The following is a 19,244-nucleotide window of genomic DNA, read 5'->3' on the forward strand; positions in this document are numbered from 1 at the left end:
TGAAAATTGTTCCGTCGTCACCATAAACAGGACCTCGGCTGTTCATCTAATTCTGGTGTACTTCCCACCAACCGCATAGAATTACCTTCAAAACACCAAATAAGAAAAATGGGCCATTCAGTCATTGCCTTCGATGATCTCCGATCACCTCTCAGCTGCTGCAATGAATCAAACAAAATCCTTAATTTTTTGAACACTTTTTTTGTTAAAATAATCTGGTTAGATCGGTTGACTTCGGAATATTTGAGGGACAGAAGCGATTCATTGACCTATTAAATGTTGGTTGTACTTTCTTGGTCGTTTATTATTGAACAAAATGTCTGTGTTGGAGGATAATTGAGCATAATATTATTTTCACAATGATATAGTCAACTGTTTAAATTATGGCTGCAACTTCATGGAAATGAGAAATTTGTAATTGTTTTCTTACCATTTTTAAATAAATATTTGAATTTTTTGGTCAAATTATAAGCCAAAAAGCTTTATAATACTTTTTTTAAAACTCTAAAAATTAACTTAAATGAATTTTCTCTAAAACTTTTTTGTAAATATTTCATAATTTATTGCATGCACATATTAAACTTTTTTTTTTTCAAGATATTTGGAGAAAAACTTATAATTGCAAGAGAATCAAAAACACTAATTTATTTCAACACAACCAATGATAAAACACAAATTCTTTACTAATTTTCTTCACTTATACACCAGATATCCATTCCAAACATAAATGCTGCTACCCTTTATCATCAATCGCCACAACCGCCTCCGCCGCCACAGCCCCCACCGCCCCCACCACCCCCACAGCCCCCACCACCCCCACCTCCTAGTTCTAGTTGAACGTCGGTGCCACCTTCGGCGCCATCACCCCCCCTGCAGAGGAACTGCAAGAAGACGCCAACAATAGCAAAGGAAACGAAAGCCACAATTACTATAACAGTGGTCCGATCAACCATTTTTGTTATGAACTTGAAGCTTGCATTGCAATATGGATTTTCAACTTTTTTATAATTGAATTAGGGGTTGGATATATCTGTGGAGTTGAAATTTCCAAAGAGTTGCATCTTACACGTAAACTCATTTGTTTTATAAACTATTTACATTCAATTCTCAAAATTATATTCTAATTCAAATCACCAACTTCCAAAATAAGCTAACCTATTTAATTCACTAAGTCATTCATAATCAATATAATTTCTTAAATTCTTTTTTTAATTATAAAAAAAAAAAAAAAAAAAAAAAAACAAACGCTAAAACTCAATTCAAACATCCTAATGACCATGCTTTAGATCGTGTTATCCAAACTCCATATAATTTAGAATAAATATAATTTGAAGTCGTTGATAAGTTCATATTATAATCTCTAAACTATAATTTTTAGAACTTATTATAATTTAACATACAACAATTTAATTTACATACAAATTTATTTCAAAGAAGTTCTAAAAACTATTAAGATTGACACCTAATTAATCATAATACATATTATACGCCCACCTCTGAAAGAAACAATTAACGTCAACAGCCACCACCACCGCCACCGCCGCCGCCGCCGTGTCCTCCACCTCCAAAATGGACCCCTACGAGGTGTACCCCACCATGTCCATGGTGTACGCCGGCATGTCCATGATGCAATCCTCCACCATGGGCAGCACCGCCGAAACGAGCACCTCCTTCGCCGTTACTGCCACCCTCTGTCCCATGGCAAAGTAAACTCAACAGCGTGAAAACAACACAAATGGAAACAACCACTGGGATTATAATAAACGCTGGATTAACCATTTTTTTTATTTTTTTTTTTCTTTTCCCCCACGAACTTGAAGAAGGTTTGCAATGGATTTGGTTTGATTTATATGGCACACAGCTTGAGAGATTGGGGAGATTGGATAACGCATTTTACACGTAAATTGAATTCAATTTTGAAAGATTCACATCTGTCATTCTGGAAAATTCATTCCTTCAAGGTTTGACCTTTTCTTACAAAACCACATGTTGGATTAAAAAAATTTGAGTCCACCTATGTGTCCATGTGGTAACCAACTACATCCACTTGCTACATAAATCATATGCACATCAATATTGAATTAAACATGGTTTTAAAAAAATTAGGAACTTTTTCAAAAACTTTGCATGACGAGTACTTTTCGAGATTTTGAATCAAGGATCAGTATGTGCTGACACAAAATATTTGAATGACCGACATACATATAACAAAATAAAAATACAAAAGGAGCCCTCTACCATCTCAACTACGACCAAAATTTGTAATAATTCATTCGTGATTCTTTTTACTAGTCTTTGGTCTATTTAATCAGGTCCAAAAGTGTAACGGCTAGATGTAATAAAATTGAGATGTAGGATATCGATCTCTGTGCCTCTCGCATGCTAAGTAAATGCTCTACCATATGAGCTACATCCCCTGAATTTGTAGACCAAAATTTGTAATAATTCATTCATGATTTTTTTTGGTCTATGATTAAAGCATAATAACTAGATGTAATGAAATGGAGATGCAAGGTATCAATTCTTGTGCCTCTCGTATGCTAAGCGAATGCTCTACCATATGAGCTACATCTTGTTCCTTGAGACGAGTTCAGGATTAAGAATGAGTGATATGAACCGAGAGACATCAATCATACAATATACTTCAATGAAGATGTGAAGAAAAGGTTGTCAAAATTATCAAAAGATGTTTCAATTCATGTCACATTGAAGAAGAATGAAGTTTGATTGTTGTAAATTTTGGGTGGGTTACAATTTAGAGTTGTTGTATTTTAAGATTTTTTAGGTTACATTTACATAATGGCTCATTATGACCATTAAGTATGAATGTTACAACTCTTAGTAATGCCTTTAGTAGTTTAATTTTGAGGGTATATAAAGCCATGTATGTTGAATCTGTAACAGACTTGGAAAATATAGAATCATTCAAGCTCGATATGATCAATCTTGCTTGTGGAGTGATTCGAATCTCAAACAAGTGTTTGTGATATTTGATCAACAAGAATCATTCAAGCTAGACATGATCGATCTTGCTTGTGGAGTGATTCGAATCTCAATCAAGTGTTCTTGCCTTGAGATATTTGATCAACAAGGTAATCCAAATCTTACCTCCTTACAGTTGATTCCTTATCTTATCAATGAGTTTGCGAGTCCCTTAGTTGTCTCCGCATGGTAGCCACATCCTATTATAATCTAGTGGACACGAGTCATACAAAAGGGCATAACACAAACTTAACCTAGATTCTTAAACATCATCAGTTCAACACCTTGGCGACCGACATTCATAAGTAATGGGTCCTAGAACTCGATTCAAATCGTATTAGCCTCGACTCCTTCATAGAACATGTTCTAAAAGTGTGGCCAAACAAGGTTCTTTCATCGCCGGCAACCCTCTTTTTTTGAGGTATGGTTAAACAAGGTTGTGTTGGATTGGTATTATTAGAAGTGCAATGCACGTGTTGGTTGAATTTGGAAGATAGAAATTTGAGTCGTTTACAACTGAGCAACCTGCAGTGGCACTAAAATTAGAAATGGGAAGAACACAAACATTATAAAGCTTTCACACAAGGAAGAAAGAAAGAAAAAGAGAAAGTGCTATGGAGAGTGGGAGGCTTCATTCTTCCTTCAATCGTCCAAAGGCAGCTCTTGGAGGATGGAGAGCCGTCAGATTCATACTTGGTAAGTTAATCAAAACACCATGCGTGGAAACCTTCCTCTAGTATAGGCATTTTAAAGCCTTGAGGAAAACCCGAAAGGGAAAGCCCATAGAAGACAATATCGGCCAGCGGTGTATCTGGGTTGTTACAAATGGTATCAGAACAGATACCGGACGATGTGCCAGCTTTCTCGCTGTTCTTCAAAAAGGGTAGACACGAGGTGGTGTGCCAGCAAAGACACTGGATCCTGAAAGGAGTGGATTTGGGGTGGTTCCACATCGATTGGAGTAAGAAAAGAGTGTCAGCGAGAACACTGGGCCCTCGAGGAGGGTGGATTGTGATGTCCCACGTTGGTTGGGGAGGAGAACAAAACACCATTTATAAGGGTGTGGAAACCTTCTCCTAGCAGACTCGTTTTAAAGTCTTGAGAGGAAGTCCGAAAGGGAATGGATTTGAGTGGTTACAGTTAGTTTGTTTGTTTTGTTTTGTTTTGTTGGGGTTATGAACTTTTTTTTTGACTTTGTGGAAGGAAATGAGACGTTTGAGAAACTGGCGTCGATGAGCTTGATAGCCAATTTGGTATTGTATCTGCACACGATGTACAATTTGGACAGCGTTGATTCGGCTTATGTGTTTCAAATATGGAGTGGCACCACCAATTTCGCTGCCCTCGCCGGGGCTTTTCTTGCTGATGCTTATTTGGGAAGGTTTTATACTCTCCTCTTTGGCTCCTTCGCCTCCCTCCTGGTACTTTTCTTCTTCTCTTCCACCCCTCTTCACCAAATATACATATTCACCTTTCAAAATTCATGGGTTTTTTTGATATGGTTACTCAAATCATTTAGTGATTGTATGGTAAGTTGATTTAATGTTGGTTAAAGTTAATGTGAGATCCCACGATCGATTTGGGAGTGAAACGAAACAATTTTTGTAAGAGTGTGGAAACTCTTCCCGGTCAAATGTGTTTTTAAACATTGAAAGAAAAGCCAAAAAGAACAAATAGCAGTGGGCTTGAGCTGTTACAAATGCTATCAGAATCGGACATTGGACTGTGTGCTAGCGAAGACGCTGGCCCACAAAGAGTGGTTTGTGAAATCTCATATCAGTTGGAGAGGGGAACAAAATACACGTTTTAAAACCTCAAACGGAATCCCAAAATGAAAAGGTAAAAAAGAACAATATCAGCGAGCTATGGGTTTGGACTGTTACAAATGGTATCAGAGTCAGACACTGGACGGTGTATCAGCGAGGACGCTGGGCCTCTAGGGGGTGGATTGTGAAATCCTACGTCGGTTGTAGAGGGAAATGAAACATTTCTTCTAAGGGTGTGGAAACATCTTTCTAAGATACGCGTTTTAAAACCTTGAGAGAAAGCTAAAAGGGAGAGGCAAAAAAAAAAAAAAAAAAAAACAACAACAATATTTACTTGCTGTCACTTGGACGGTTACAAATGGCATCAGTCGGCCTGATAGAAGCTTGTCCAGAAGCGACTACTGAATGGCTCTTGACTTTAGTATGGTCTAGTCTTTCTTTCCAATGCCTCCTTTCTTGCCGCCAACCGAGAGTAAGCAAGTGACCTTGCTTGCATTCTAAGGGAAGCAATTTTGCGAGTCTACAAAGCTTCGCAGTTCTCCCTCCCCTTTGCCTCGTCATGACATTAGATCTATAATAACTGGCGAGTCGGAACATTACGAATATAATCACGCGGAGAGCCGGACCGTCCCACTGCGCCCTTGTCAAATCTCTAAACAAAACAAGAAGGCTTATAATATTATGGGCTGAATGTGGTGATATTAATTGATAATAGGGCATGGGAGTTTTGACACTAGGCGCTGGCTTCCCTGAAATGAGACCTCCACCCTGCAGACATGGCGAGTCCAACTGCCCACAGCCTCACCCTTGGCAACTCGGCTTCCTCTACCTCGGCCTCGGACTACTTGTCATCGGAGCCGGTGGCATAAGACCCTGCAACATCTCCTTCGGCGCTGACCAATTCGACACCAACACTGAAAAAGGCAGAGCCAAGCTGGAAAGCTTCTTAAACTGGTGGTATCTCCTCTTCTCTGTCGCTCTCGTCATAGCACTAACCCTTGTCGTCTATGTCCAAACCAGCATTAGTTGGACCCTCGGCTTCGCCATTCCCACCGCCTGCTTCGTCTTCTCCATCCTCATCTTTCTCTTGGGCCGCCGCTTTTACATCTGCAAGACCCCTCAAGGAAGCGTCTTTGCCGACATGGCGAAAGTCCTGGTCGCCACTTGTCGGAAGCGCAATGTTCCAAAATTCACTCAAATTGATCACTTACATGACCCTCCAATGGATTCCTCTAAGCTGTCTCACACGGACAGGTTTTTGGTATTTGACAAGGCGGCTACGGTGGTTGATTCCTCCACCGAATTGGACGAACAGGGGAAATCCAAGAACGAGTGGAAATTGTGCAGTGTTCATCAAGTGGAGCAATTCAAGTGCGTTGTTGGGATTGTCCCCATTTGGGTAGCCGGAATTCCATGCTTTATTTCAATGCAACAAATGGGTTCATTTGGGATTCTACAAGCCATTCAAATGAACAGATTCATCGGACCTCATTTCCAAATCCCACCGGCTTGGATGAGTCTCACACCCATGATTGCTCTGTCCATTTGGATTTATATTTACGAGAAATTCGTGGAATTCATGAAGAAAAAAACCCATAAAAACAAACGCTTCTCCATGAAAACCCGGATCGAAATTGGGATTGTGATGTCGGTTATATGTATGGTAGTGGCCGGAATTCTCGAGAATGTCCGCCGTAACTCGGCGGTGGAAAATAAGTCGTTCGTTTCGCCATTGCACGTTTGGATGCTGATACCGGAGTTTGCTCTGTCGGGTTTGACGGAGGCTTTTGCGGCCATTGCTGTGATGGAGCTTCTGACTACGCACTTACCAGAGAGCCTGAGGACGGTGGCCGGAGCTATATTTTTCTTGAGCTTGTCGTTAGGTAGCTATATGAGCTCTGTTCTTATGGCTATTGTGAGCAAAATAAACAGAGTGGAGGGCGGAAAAAGTGGATGGCTTGGAGGTAATGATCTTAACAAAAACCGCCTCGATTACTTCTTCTACGTGGTGGGTGTCATTGCAGCATTCAATTTCTTCTACTTCCGCTTCTTCGCCACTCATTTCTTACCCAAACCCAACGTTTGATCCACCGCAGAAGCCTCATGAAAGTCCGTTAATGGATCAAAAATCTGGTCGTGTATATATATATATATATAGATGTGTATATGTATATGTACAGTGAGTGATTGATGTTAGGTTGAATGACACGATAACCTAGGGTCACGACCTCATGTATTTGTATTTAGAGATAACATTACATTTTAAATCATAAATTTGGTAACAAACCAATCATATGTTTGGTAACAAACTAGTAAATCACTATATTATCTTAAGATATAATCTATTCTATGTCTAACCATTGAAATTTTCTCGGCTTTTTCTTCCCTTTCTTTTTTTTTTATTATTAATTTTGAAATAAATAAAAAAAATTTAGGAGAAAAAAATAAAATTTTGGAAAGTTTTGAGCGTAATTTAAAAAATAAGTTTAATTTAATTTAATTTAATCTGGAATAAACTTAAAATGGGAAGACTAATTAAATATAAATTTAATAAATCTGTATTAAATATGAGGACGTGGACCATTCATGAGTTGACAAGTGTGCATTGCTATCTGGCAACTAAAATTTAATTCCAACGGCTACTTCAGTTCCCGCGTCAGATATATATATATATATTTGAACAGACTGTATTTCAGTGTTTCTTTTTTTTTTTTTTTTGTTCGTTAAATTCTTCACCTCTTTCCCGGAAAAGCCTCTCCGATCACAGCCTTTATATAAAATCTCCCAAAAATCACCTTTTTAAGCCAAAAATCCAAACCCCAAATAAAACCATGGCCAAGATCGACGCCCTTCGTCGGTTTTTCCTCCCCTGTTTCTTTCCGCCCACCGCCACAACCGCCACCGCCGCCTCCGCCGCCCCCAAGAAACGTCTGAGCACCTCGCTTCGTGACGACTTAGAAATCTCCGCGTCCACCACCACCAATGGCGGTCCAACCCACGATCAAGATTCTCCCGCCACTACTCCCGACAGCGTCACGCCGAAGTTCGCCGCGGCGGCCGCCGCCGCCGCCATCGTAGCTCCACCACGACCTTCGAAAACTATGGTGATCGGAACTATCTTTGGCCATCGGCGTGGGCACGTGTGGTTCTGCGTCCAACAAGACCGCCTCCGAAACAAGCCCTTTCTCCTACTCGAGTTTCCGATTCTAACTCACCAACTCGTCAACGAAATGCGATTCGGACTCGTCCGAATCGCCCTCGAGTGCAACCGGGTCGAACTCGGGCTCTGCCCGCTCCGTTCGATCCCCATCTGGGCAATGTCCTGCAACGGGCGAAAACTCGGGTTCGCTGCGAGGAAAAAAGCCGGCGACTCGATCCGGTCCATGCTAAAGACAATGCAATCCACAACAGTGGGAGCCGGAGTAATGCCATCCGGGTTCGGGTTCGGGTCGGGATCGAAAACAGAGGAGGTAATGTACATGAGAGCTAATTATGAGCACGTGGTGGGGAGTGCTGACTCGGAATCGTTCCATCTTATTAACCCGGCCGAGTTCCCGGGACAAGAACTCAGTATCTTCTTGCTCAGATCTCCAAATATGGGTAATCAATAAAAATGGTACCTTTACCTTATTTATGAACTTCATTTCTGTACATTTTTTCCTCTGTTTTTATGACCCAACAGAGTTTTTGGTTCTGTTTTTCTTCGGAGGATTTTCAGAAATGAAAACTCTGCGTTTTCTTGCTCTGGAAATTCCATACGTGTTCTTGTTCTTCATGTTCATGTTCATATGAATGGATAAACATTACTTTTTAAAATTTGATGTTAACTAGAGCCACCTCTCCATGTATATATAAATATATGGTAAGATTGAATATTGAATATTAAATATGGCATATGATTCCTGCAAAACTATGATTATAAAAATGAATGGACACCATATCTTTGTTTATATAGATTATTATTATATTACACAAGGGGATGAAGATGTAATTAGTAGATATGGAAGAATATAGTGAATATTAAAATGATGGATCAAAGCAAACACTCATAATGTTGCTTTCCACGAACGTGGGTTTCTTTCTTCAATGATTTTGTCTCCAATTTTTGTAATTTATGGGATGACGAGAGAATTATTAGGAGAGAGTTCCACGTTGACTAATTTAGAAAATGATCATGAATTTATGGATTTATAAGTATGATTGTCACCAGACCTCTTGCTCAACGTGGATAATATTGTACCATTTGAAGGGACACTGGTTCCTAACATAGTATCACCGATATGCTCTTAATTTAGCCATTTTAATAAAATCTTAAAATGGTGTACTTTGTTAGAGGACTCTAAAAGGAGTTGAGCTTCACTTAAGGAGTTGTTCAAGGGCTCCATAACACTCTCCATAAGGACATTCTTTCCTCTAGTCTGTCATTGAAACCAGACACAATTGGGATCATTTTTGTCTCTTTTTGAGTAATTTCAGTGGTCTCATACGAGAGCTCGATATCCTTAATGGGGATCTCCATGCGGATTTGTTATAAGCCCTCACGTGTTTGTAAGTTATAAAAAGTATTATATAGCTTATGAGCAAAGTCCGAGTGTGGTTCATGGAAACTCGGTAGATTTTTGTTGGGTTGGAACTGTAAGGCTTCCAAGTCATACTTCTATGTTTATATGATATGATTCTCCTAATAATCATTCCATAAACGTTTGAAAATCGATTATTTTAGGTAATAACCATTCGATACAAATTCAAATTACTTTCTCTTATAGATAGTAAGTCGTAGTAGTCAAAATTGATCTTATAAATAGAAACTAAAAGATACATTTGAAATTAATTTTTTATAATTTTTTTTAGTAACAAAAACCAGTTTGCATTTTGTACCACGTTGGCACATCGTTCGATGACCATGTTCCCCTCTCCAACCGACGTGGGATCTCACAATCCATCCACTGCCCATGAACTCGATCTCATAGTCCACTTCCTGCCCATGTCCTCATTGGCACAAGGTTCAGCAACCGACTCTTATACCATTGGTAAGAGTTCAAACCCATTGCTAGCTGGATATTGTACTCTTTCGACTCTCTTTCGGATTTCCCTCCAAGGTTTTAAAATTTCTCTACTAAGAAAAAGTTTCCACAACCTTATAAGAAATGTTTTGTTTCCATTTCTGATCGATATGAGATCTCATAATTAGTTACACAACTTTCACATAAAATGGTTCAAATAAGCATGAAGGCACCATAGATATACCAGCTGAAGTCATGAAATGAATTTACAGTAATACATTAATCTCAAACCCTAAAAGCTTTACTCGTGGGGATAAAACAATAGAGCATTAAACTAAGAAAAACTCTAATGAAATTAACACCCATTAATAAACATAAAACAACAATATTAACAGATAAATCAATTTAATGAGCAAATAACCCATAAGGGTTTTTTTTTTTCTTACCTTGTTCATAATCTTCTTGTGCTGATTCAAGTAGCATCCGAATCATACTTTCGAGCTCTAGTAGACACTTCGAAACACTGAAAGTGTTAGTAAAAATTAAATATATATTTGATTTGATCGAAGCGAACCTATTCGAATATATTGTCAATCAGGAAGAGATAATCTGCATCCCAAGGACCAGCGAAGCACATCATGAGAGGATAAGTAACATATTGAACTCCCTAAACCTCAGGATGCAGATTACCAGATCCTAACTCAATCATTGAAAATGAAAGGATTTTGAGAAGAAGAAGAGAAAAGGATATGAGGTGGTGTTGTTGTTGTGCATTATGATGAGAATTTATATAAGGGTTTTAAGGCCATTGATTCCCCCAATAATCTTAATTTAATATATTATTAAGTGGATACCCATGATAGATAAGGTGCTGTCTCTGAAACAGAATGATGAATGATGATTCTTTTTGTTCTATTGCTGCCCGAGTGAATGATTAAATGCCCATTCTTTTCTTGCACAATCATTGTTCTTCTTCCTTTGACTGCTTTTTCAAAGGGTATCTATCTATCTCTTGCCTCTCGGGATACTTTCTCTAATGTTTTGTTCACTTTGACCCGTTATGTATCGATCGTCGCTAGTAGATATTGTTCACTTTTGTCCATTATGTATGTATCGTCATTAGTCCCTACTCCAACACTCTGATACTATTTATAGCAGTTCAAGCTCACCGCTAACAGATATTTTTCCTCACTCTGATACTATTTATAGCAGTTCAAGCTCACCGCTAACAGATATTTTTCCTGTATCAATTGATTTAGTATTGATGCTAAATACTTTATATTAAAGCAAAGCAAAGATGCGTGAGTGAGTAGCTATTCTAGGAAAGTAAAAGGAGTGATAGAGAAGCTTATTAATTTATTTGAACCCAAAAGGATGGCTTTAATGAACATGTGTAATGATCTGGGATTCTTCTACCTTTTTTCCATATGGAAATCATTAATTGATTAAAGGAATAGCTGACGGGATTATATCCCAAGTATAGATTAGATGGTCACCCTCAGCTTTTGTTTACACACTCTAAAAGGCCCTTTCATTATTCTATGTTTATGCCCATCCAAAAAGGAGCACCAATTTTGTTTCCTCCTTGTTATCTGCTGCTTGCTTCCTGTTCCTCGTCTCTGTTGTTTGTGCCTTTCCATCATTGCTCAGATGCCAAAACACAGGGCCTCTGTCCCATTCTCAACATCATCAATCATATTCATGAACCAATTCTATAACAACTCTCTACAAGTAGAGTTTAAGAGGAAGATCAAGAGATGTTTGTGGTACAAGCCACTTAGAACCGGGGGATCAGATCCTCTTCTAAACCAGCTTGCTAAATTAGTATCCAATTCAACCTAAATGCTTCATGACAGAGGTTTCCAGAATATATCTAATTGAAGATAGTTTTGCATAACTTCTTTATTCCAACAGATGGAAAGTGTTGTCCTTTCTTCTATCGAAGATGGAACAGGTTCCCCCTCTCAGATTCGTCTACAACAATGGAGGCTTCTTCCGTGGAAGGTATGAGCCTTGGGAGAGATGGGGGAGGGACGCTAACAGCAACCACTAGATAAGATCAGACATATAGTCTTGTTTTCGAAAAAAAGGACTAGATAGAACTCGATAAAATATCTCACTTCATAGTTTTACAGCATTGGTAAAGATAATCCAACAATCCAACGACCATAATCAGTTCAAGTAATATGAAGATCATAAGACATGTCAGGCCAAGCACGATGAAATTGTTCGACATCTATAGGACGCATCGAGTCTAAAATAAGGTGTTTCATTTAGGAAGCCTCAGCAGCTGGTTGAGTCAAACCAGACTTCACCAACAACTTGCTTACGGACTCGGGTGAGCAAACTTGATACTTGACGTTTCCAGCAGGTGAGAGGAAAACCTCAGCTAATTCAAGCTTTTCAGATGTAAGACTTGTGCTATCCATGGTTTTGCTAAGCACCTTAAGTGCAAGCTGTATGGCCTCTTCCCTAGTGATATCATCCTTGTAATCCTGTTTAAGCATCGACTGTGCTGCCTGGTTGTTGGCACCAATTGCCGCAGCCTTCCAGCCACCATAGTTTCCACTTGGGTCACTCATGTATAGTTGGAAGCCATAGTTTTTATCCCATCCTGCAAAAAGAAAAGAAACGCCGAAGGGGCGTAGACCACCAAATTGGGTGTATCCTTGTTTTGTATCACAGAGAGATTGAACCAGTTGCTCAACAGGCATTGGCTCTTGGTAAGCGTAAGTGTATCGTTGGGCTTGAACCCTTGCAGTATTGATCAATATGTTGGCATCGGACATAATTCCAGCCACAGCACATGCAACATGATCATCAATTTTGTACATCTTCTCAGTGGAAGTTGAGGTCTGCAGGAGTTTGGATGTCACCTTCTTTTCACCTACCAACACCACTCCATCTTTAGATAATATACCAATTGCAGAACCTGCATTTCCAATTGCCTCCATTGCATATTCAACTTGATAAAGACGGCCTTCAGGAGAGAAAATCGTCGTTCGGCTGTCATATCTTCGAGACATTTTCTGATATTCTGTTGGACAGAGAGAAATAGAATGGAGAATTAAGGATAGATAATCTGCAAGGATGATGATCCCAATCAAATTAGCTTGGATAAGGAGATGGGAGGCAGACATGGCATGGCATGAATATGATGACGCATCATATTTTCAAAAACATTGGGAAAACTTCACAAAACACACCAGTTCGATACGACTCATTACATTTCTACCCTCAAATTACTAATTTGAGCAACTACACCACACAAGTTGCGTAAGTGAGACCCCATTGAATAACCATTTGATTTTTTATTTGTGAAAATTAATCTTATAAACACTACTTCAACAAATAAGTTTCCTTGTTTTGTTATCCACTTTGTACCAATATTTGTATCAATGTTTTCAAAAGTCAAACCAAGTTTTGAAAATTAAAAAAAAAAAATATATATATATATAGTTTTTAAGAACTTGTTTTTGTTTTTGATAAATTTTTTAGTATTACATAACAAAGGGGATAGGGGGAGTTGAACTTCTAACCTCAATAGATATGGTACATGTCAATTACCATAAAACTATACTTAGCCGAGTAGTTTTTGTGTTGAAAATTTGACTACGAATTCACACGTTTCTTTAAGAAAAATGAAAACGGTAGTCAGAAAATTGGGAGAAAACAAGCACAAATCTCAAAAACATAAAACTAAAAACGAAACCATTCTGAAAATGGTCTGGAAAAATTTGGACCCTTACTGCTTGTGTTTCTGTTTAAAACTATCGATGAGTGAGCAGCAAACACGAGCTCAAATTAGTCTCCAGCCTCCTAAAATATTAGGATTTCATGCATTTTATATAATAACAAGTAGATGGAATTAGATGAGGAGGCCAAAATGAGGGGTGTAGGAAAACGAAAATGTCTCGAAGGGAGATAAGGGCAGAGAGAAGAAATCAAGATAGTAAGCGCTACAACCAGAGAGGAAGAACATATTTCCTCTTATCTTCGTATCTCTAACACACAAAGTTTCTTCTTTATTTCAATATATCTCTATTTACCTCTACCTTCATCTCTCCTTTACAATCTCTTCTCTCTACTATGCCTCCACCACATTCTCTCTCTCTCAATTTAACACATTTTGACATCCCTTTGCCAACATTTTTTCCTCCTCAGTTTGACCTCCCATCTTCTTTCCAAAGCATGAAACCATGAAATTATACAAAGATGGAGAACCATAAGCACATTTATAGGCTGTGCTGACAAGTGAAACCTTAAAACAGAAACACTAACAGGGTATAAATTTGTTAAACCTCCAATTGGGATGTTTGAGCTAGAAGGGGAAAAAGGCAATTCCGTCTCAAGAAACAAGGGTGAGTAGTTGTTTATTACGGGACTGTTAGTAGTTATTATATTTGAATTTTGTGTGTTAGGGAGTTATAACTTCCTCTGCTGGTTATGTTGTTCTACTCATATGGGTGGCTTTGTAAACACCGCAATTTTAGTTCTTGTCTTGTGGAAGTGAGTCAAGTGTGGAGATTGTGACCGTCTCTAATTGGTCATAGTTGATAGATTGTATGTTCTCTTTGGAGAATTCTTAAGTAAATAATGGAAACCAATCAAATTTCTTCAGCAAGCAACTTAGAGTGTGTAATTGTTTGAATTGAAAATTTATTGCTGCAATTGTAACAAGCCCCAATATACGGGTAGTTTATTCAATATTTTCAAAAACAATTTTTTTCCAGAAAATTTGTATATTACTTCGGTTTGTTCCCCCATCCCCTATGAGATGCAATGCTGCTAACTTTCTCTCTCTCGTTGTCCCTGGCTTATCTGCGGCAAGTGTTTGGTTACTTGTTTCAACAGGTTTAGGTGTTCCGAGAAAATTTTATAAGAAACATTGTTTAGTAGTTTCTTCTTCGAACCTAAACTACATAACAAACTCACCCACTCTAAGTGTACAGATTGTTTGTTCGGAGAAAACATAACAAACATACAAAGTCGCAAGAAGAAACGAAGGATGATGAAATTAAAGGATAAACAAGAACAGACGCCAGACCTAATGCACCATTACCAACAATAATAACTTTCGACAGATTCAGTAGGACTACACCGCGTTTGAATTGGATCCGAAATTTCAATTCCAAAAGTGCAAAGAGAGCTTAGAATCGAAACTACATATACAGATTCCGCAATTCAAAATGGAAGATCAGTAGATTTTTCAGTAGACAGTCCATCGGAAAACAGTTGGTAGATGTAGAGATGAGAAATGCATACCTTCGGGAGAGAATCAGAGAGAAAAGATAGGCGCGGCGGCTGGTTCCGTCGGGATGGTTGAAGGAAAGCAAGAATGGAACGGGTGATTCACAGAATTAAGTTTCCTTTTTCTCCAAGCCAAGTTTCCGCTTGCTAACGAAGTCGTCGATTAACCCAAATTCTTGTCGTTCCAAAATAAGTAGATTTTTGTTAAATATTTTCGCTACCAATATTATATTTTTCTCTTTTCTATTGAAACAATGAATAAATGGATATTACGATTGTATTCCCAAAGTAACTGTTAGCAAGAACAGATGTGGAGAATGGCATATTGTCCATAATTTTAAGTATAAGCTTTCATGGTTTTGTTCTCGACTTTTCTAAAAGGGCTCATACCAAGGAGATAGTATTCCTCACTTATAAACTCATGATCGTTCCCAAAATTAGCCAATGTGGGACTCACTCCCAATAATCTTCAACAATCCTCCCTTCGAACAAAGTACACTATAAACCTCCCCTGAGGCTTATGGAGCTCTCGAATAGCCTCCCCTTAATCGAGGCTCGACTCCATTCTCTGGAGCCCTCGAACAAAATAACTTTAGTCACTTTTGACTAAACTTTCGAGGCTCACAATTCTTTGTTCGATATTTGAGGATTCTATCGGCATGGCTAAGTTCAGAGCATGTTATGAATCACGAATCTCCACAATGGTATGATATTGTCCACTTTGAGTATAAACTCTCATGGCTTTGCTTTGTGCTTTCCCAAAAGAACTCATACCAATGGAGTGCTTTCCCAAAAGAACTCATACCAATGGAGATAGTATTCCTCACTTATAAACCCATGATCGTTTCCTAAATTAGCTAATGTGGGACTCACTCCCAATAATCCTACTAATTAGTAATACTTAAAGACTCATCGTCAATAAATCAACATGTTACTTTACTCATTCGAGTAATTAGATAAAATGGGTTATTAGATAGCATATAGAAATAAATTTGATATATGTTTCTCCAACACTAAGTTAATTTAATCTTTTTTTTAGTTGATATAGTTTGATTTAGTTAGAAATTATTGAGACAAAATTCATTATATTAACATTGAAAGGAATCATTCTAATAGGCAACGGTATACAAAGGCATGACCACCCAGGATGGATTGTGTTTTTGGAATTGGCAACTCTTTGGGTTAAACTCTTCCTGTACAAGATAAAAAACAAAATACTAGTAGTCTTCTCCTGGCAGTAACGACCAAAAAATTTACTGCCACAAAATTTCTAAAGAAAAAAAATGAATGGGACACTCTTAAGTTGTCGTATTGACCGGTAACCTATTTCTACGTATCTCGATTTGGTACCACGTAATAGAGATCAGATCTTGGTCGAGATCTAATGAATACTCGCTGGAAATAGTACAGTGACTCGAATAAGCGCTCAAATGGAAGGATCACACATTTGAGAGCAGCTATGAGCGGGAGGAAATTTGTGATAGAAATGTTTTCAGGGTCTCGTATGTCATGAAGACGATGCCTACACTTGGGACAACCTTGTAGTACTCTGGCAGAATCCCTCGGTACAAACCTTTAAGACCTTCTGACTTCACTATGTGTTTAAATGTTCCATACAAGCCAGTGTTATAAACACGGGCTCGCCCGCCAGCACCTTCCAATTGCATCCTCCGTCTCACAAGATCCAAAGGGAATGTTGCTGAAATAAAGCAGGAAGAAAGACAAATATGTTCACCAAAATAACTATCATTGCAGGAGAATATGATGAACCAGAAGAAACAGACAATTCTATCAGTTTGATTCACTAAACCAAAATCATCAAATGAGAATGAGTAAGTAGGATTGAAAGAAACCAAATGTACCTGTTGATGATGCTATGCCTGAAAGACTACCACAAGCAAGACTGACCATTACAGTGGAGTCATGAGGTCTGGTGTCAAATCAAATGATCATTATACCAATACCCACAAGTATAGAACCAAAATGTAAATAACTTTTAAATAGAATACACCCAAATATAACCTAACCACAAAGTTCTTACCTTCGAGATTGCCAAAATGATCTCAAGCTCTCGTAAACTGAAAAGCTGATGGCTATACTTGGTCCAACACCCTGTCCCACGTGCAGTTTTATAAGGCCGTTGAGTCAAATGAATGGAGCAAATATGGAGGTATATGTATAACTATCAAAATGCATACCAACAAGGTTGCTCCAAGTCCTTTATACAAGCCAAAGAAACCTTCTTCTCTGCAAATGGTATGGAATGCATGCGAGATGCCTCTGTAATAAATGGTATTTCTCTGTGGAGTTTAAATATGAAAAGGGTTACTCAAACAAGGAAAAAAGAGGTAACACAAGGATTGGATGCTACAAGTTTATAACTACAACATGCCATGCTAAAGATTTCTTTTTTTTTTTTTTTTTTTAAGATACAACCAAACTTTTCAATATGGAATTGAAAAGTTAAGAAATATTGTCGCCTCCAAGTATAAGCAAAAGCAACCTCACAAAAATGATAAACCAACCACAAAACAAATCACACCCAAAACAACTTGGCCATGGCCACTCCCTTCGTAAAAGAGAAAAGTATTATAGGTTTTGTTGGTCAGAGTCTACCTTTGGGGCCTCGGTTAAAAGGAGCAGTAGAACCTTCAAAGACAAAAACTCTCGCCTTCAATACATTTTAGAAAATATTTTTAATCCGGCCGTTGGTTGGTGTAAAATTTTTTACTTTCCTTTCACTGACTACAAGTGAAATGATCTAAAGAAAAACTGGATGGTGTTTAGGCAAATGCAGCATTTTGCAACCCCCGGGCGTATGTTTCCTCTTTCATTGAAATTTCTACTTCTTGTCCCAAACAAGAAATAAATAACAGTTACCACCACCAGTAGCAGCATCAACAATAACAATAGTTACCTGTGCAGCGAGTCTGGTCCTGACAAGGTCCAGTGGATATGTAACAGAGGCAGCTGTTATTCCAGCCAAACCACCGCCAAAAAAATGCACAAGAAGATCCGCGCTGGCATTGCCCTGATATCTTTCCCTAACCATTGACTGAAGAAACTGCAAAGAGGAGAGAAAAGAAGAGACGATTGGAAAACTATTCGAATGCTCTCGGCCACCAATTACCAACAAAGTTTCTCAAATAATCTATTGCTCACCTTCTTGTATTGTTCATAAGCATAGAAATTGACTGAAGAATACGGTAGACGGTGAGCTATAGTGACCAGATTGCCTTTCCAAAATGCACGGAATCCCTCTTCATGGATGATACGTGAAGCTTCATGCCATAGGCTGGTTTTCTTCATTGCTGCAACATCAGAGTGCATACCTTGCACCTGGTAAAGTTGGATCGAGCAAGGAAGTTAAGAACTAAATTAATTCAGGGTCAGAGCAACAAAAGCACGCTAATCTATCAAGTGAAACCCAGCATTTACACAATGGCGTAATCGAGGTCTAGGTCCTGACAAGAATTTATTGCCTAATCGAGGTCTGGTCGACCCATAAACAAGGAGCAAGAAAATTATTATCCCAATCCCACAAATTTCCTCTTTCCCAGGTAATGATTAAAAAAGAGACCAACAAATCAGAAAAAACATAAACAAATCCTTCCGAAATCGACTTAAAACTCGGACAAAGAAGAATCATACCTGAAAGAGAATAGTGAGGCGAGCAAGAGGCGCCGTACACGTCTTGCTAAAGGCACCCGCAATACCACCGGCTAGAAGCTGCTGCACCGTGCCAATCTGCGGTTGCTGGTTCAACGACGGCTTGTTCTGGCCTTGTTGCTGCAAATATTTCCTGGCACCGCCGTCGACGACGGCGCCATGAGCAGAATTAAGAGCCTTCTGCCCTCCTTCGACCACTACACCAACTCGAGCTTCCATATTCATTTGCCGTTTTCAAACCGTCCTGGAAGGTGACACAAGAACGGCTGATCTTGATCTCACATCCGTCTTAAAAGACAAAGAAATCAAGAATTTGGGAGAAAAGTGACCGTGGAAGAGAGAGAGAGAGAGAGAGAGAGAAAAAAAACCCTAGAAGAACAGGACTTGTCGACTATGGAAAATTGACCTGATGGGTTTATTAGTGGTTTTAGTTTTGACAAATAAGCCAAGCCAGCCGACTTCCACAACCACCCCTTTTATTTTTTTTTTTAAATAGTAAATATGTGATATAAAAATAAATTAATTAATATTCGATTATTTCATTTAAATAAAATAAATGTAATTGTTGACTTAA

At 38.6% G+C, this 19,244-nt stretch overlaps 3 protein-coding genes and 1 pseudogene across 4 annotated transcripts; 2 read left to right on the plus strand and 2 right to left on the minus strand.

Annotated features, from left to right (window-relative positions):
• The first annotated feature begins 3,596 nt into the window (after positions 1 to 3,596).
• On the plus strand, positions 3,597 to 6,954 carry LOC111803733 (protein NRT1/ PTR FAMILY 2.8-like; annotated as a pseudogene).
• Positions 6,955 to 7,351: 397 nt separating this feature from the next.
• On the plus strand, positions 7,352 to 9,759 carry LOC111804458 (protein MIZU-KUSSEI 1-like). The gene has a single exon (XM_023689264.2). It carries the CDS (start codon positions 7,580 to 7,582, stop codon positions 8,357 to 8,359), a length of 780 nt encoding a protein of 259 aa, XP_023545032.1. The 5' UTR covers positions 7,352 to 7,579; the 3' UTR covers positions 8,360 to 9,759.
• A 2,065-nt stretch (positions 9,760 to 11,824) lies between these two features.
• LOC111804421 (proteasome subunit alpha type-4) lies at positions 11,825 to 15,172 on the minus strand. Of its 2 annotated transcripts, none has more exons than XM_023689222.2 (2): positions 15,017 to 15,172; positions 11,825 to 12,788 (listed from the first exon to the last, which is right to left on the minus strand). In XM_023689222.2, the coding sequence occupies exon 2, from the start codon at positions 12,775 to 12,777 to the stop codon at positions 12,025 to 12,027; it is 753 nt and encodes a 250-aa protein (XP_023544990.1). In that variant the 5' UTR covers positions 12,778 to 12,788; positions 15,017 to 15,172; the 3' UTR covers positions 11,825 to 12,024. The 2 variants fall into 2 exon arrangements, with proteins under 2 accessions (XP_023544990.1, XP_086983920.1); XM_087127794.1 differs by having other exon boundaries at positions 11,825 to 12,833; positions 15,017 to 15,158.
• A 1,117-nt stretch (positions 15,173 to 16,289) lies between these two features.
• On the minus strand, positions 16,290 to 19,079 carry LOC111803116 (Mitochondrial substrate carrier family protein). Its single transcript, XM_023687393.2, has 7 exons — positions 18,653 to 19,079; positions 18,164 to 18,340; positions 17,919 to 18,065; positions 17,200 to 17,301; positions 17,043 to 17,113; positions 16,864 to 16,931; positions 16,290 to 16,700 (listed from the first exon to the last, which is right to left on the minus strand). Exons 1-7 carry the CDS (start codon positions 18,893 to 18,895, stop codon positions 16,459 to 16,461), a joined length of 1,050 nt encoding a protein of 349 aa, XP_023543161.1. The 5' UTR covers positions 18,896 to 19,079; the 3' UTR covers positions 16,290 to 16,458.
• Positions 19,080 to 19,244: the final 165 nt, after the last annotated feature.

This window comes from Cucurbita pepo, chromosome 10 (genome assembly GCF_057944985.1).
Source record: "Cucurbita pepo subsp. pepo isolate OVF chromosome 10, ASM5794498v1, whole genome shotgun sequence".
NCBI classification, from domain to species: domain Eukaryota; kingdom Viridiplantae; phylum Streptophyta; class Magnoliopsida; order Cucurbitales; family Cucurbitaceae; genus Cucurbita; species Cucurbita pepo.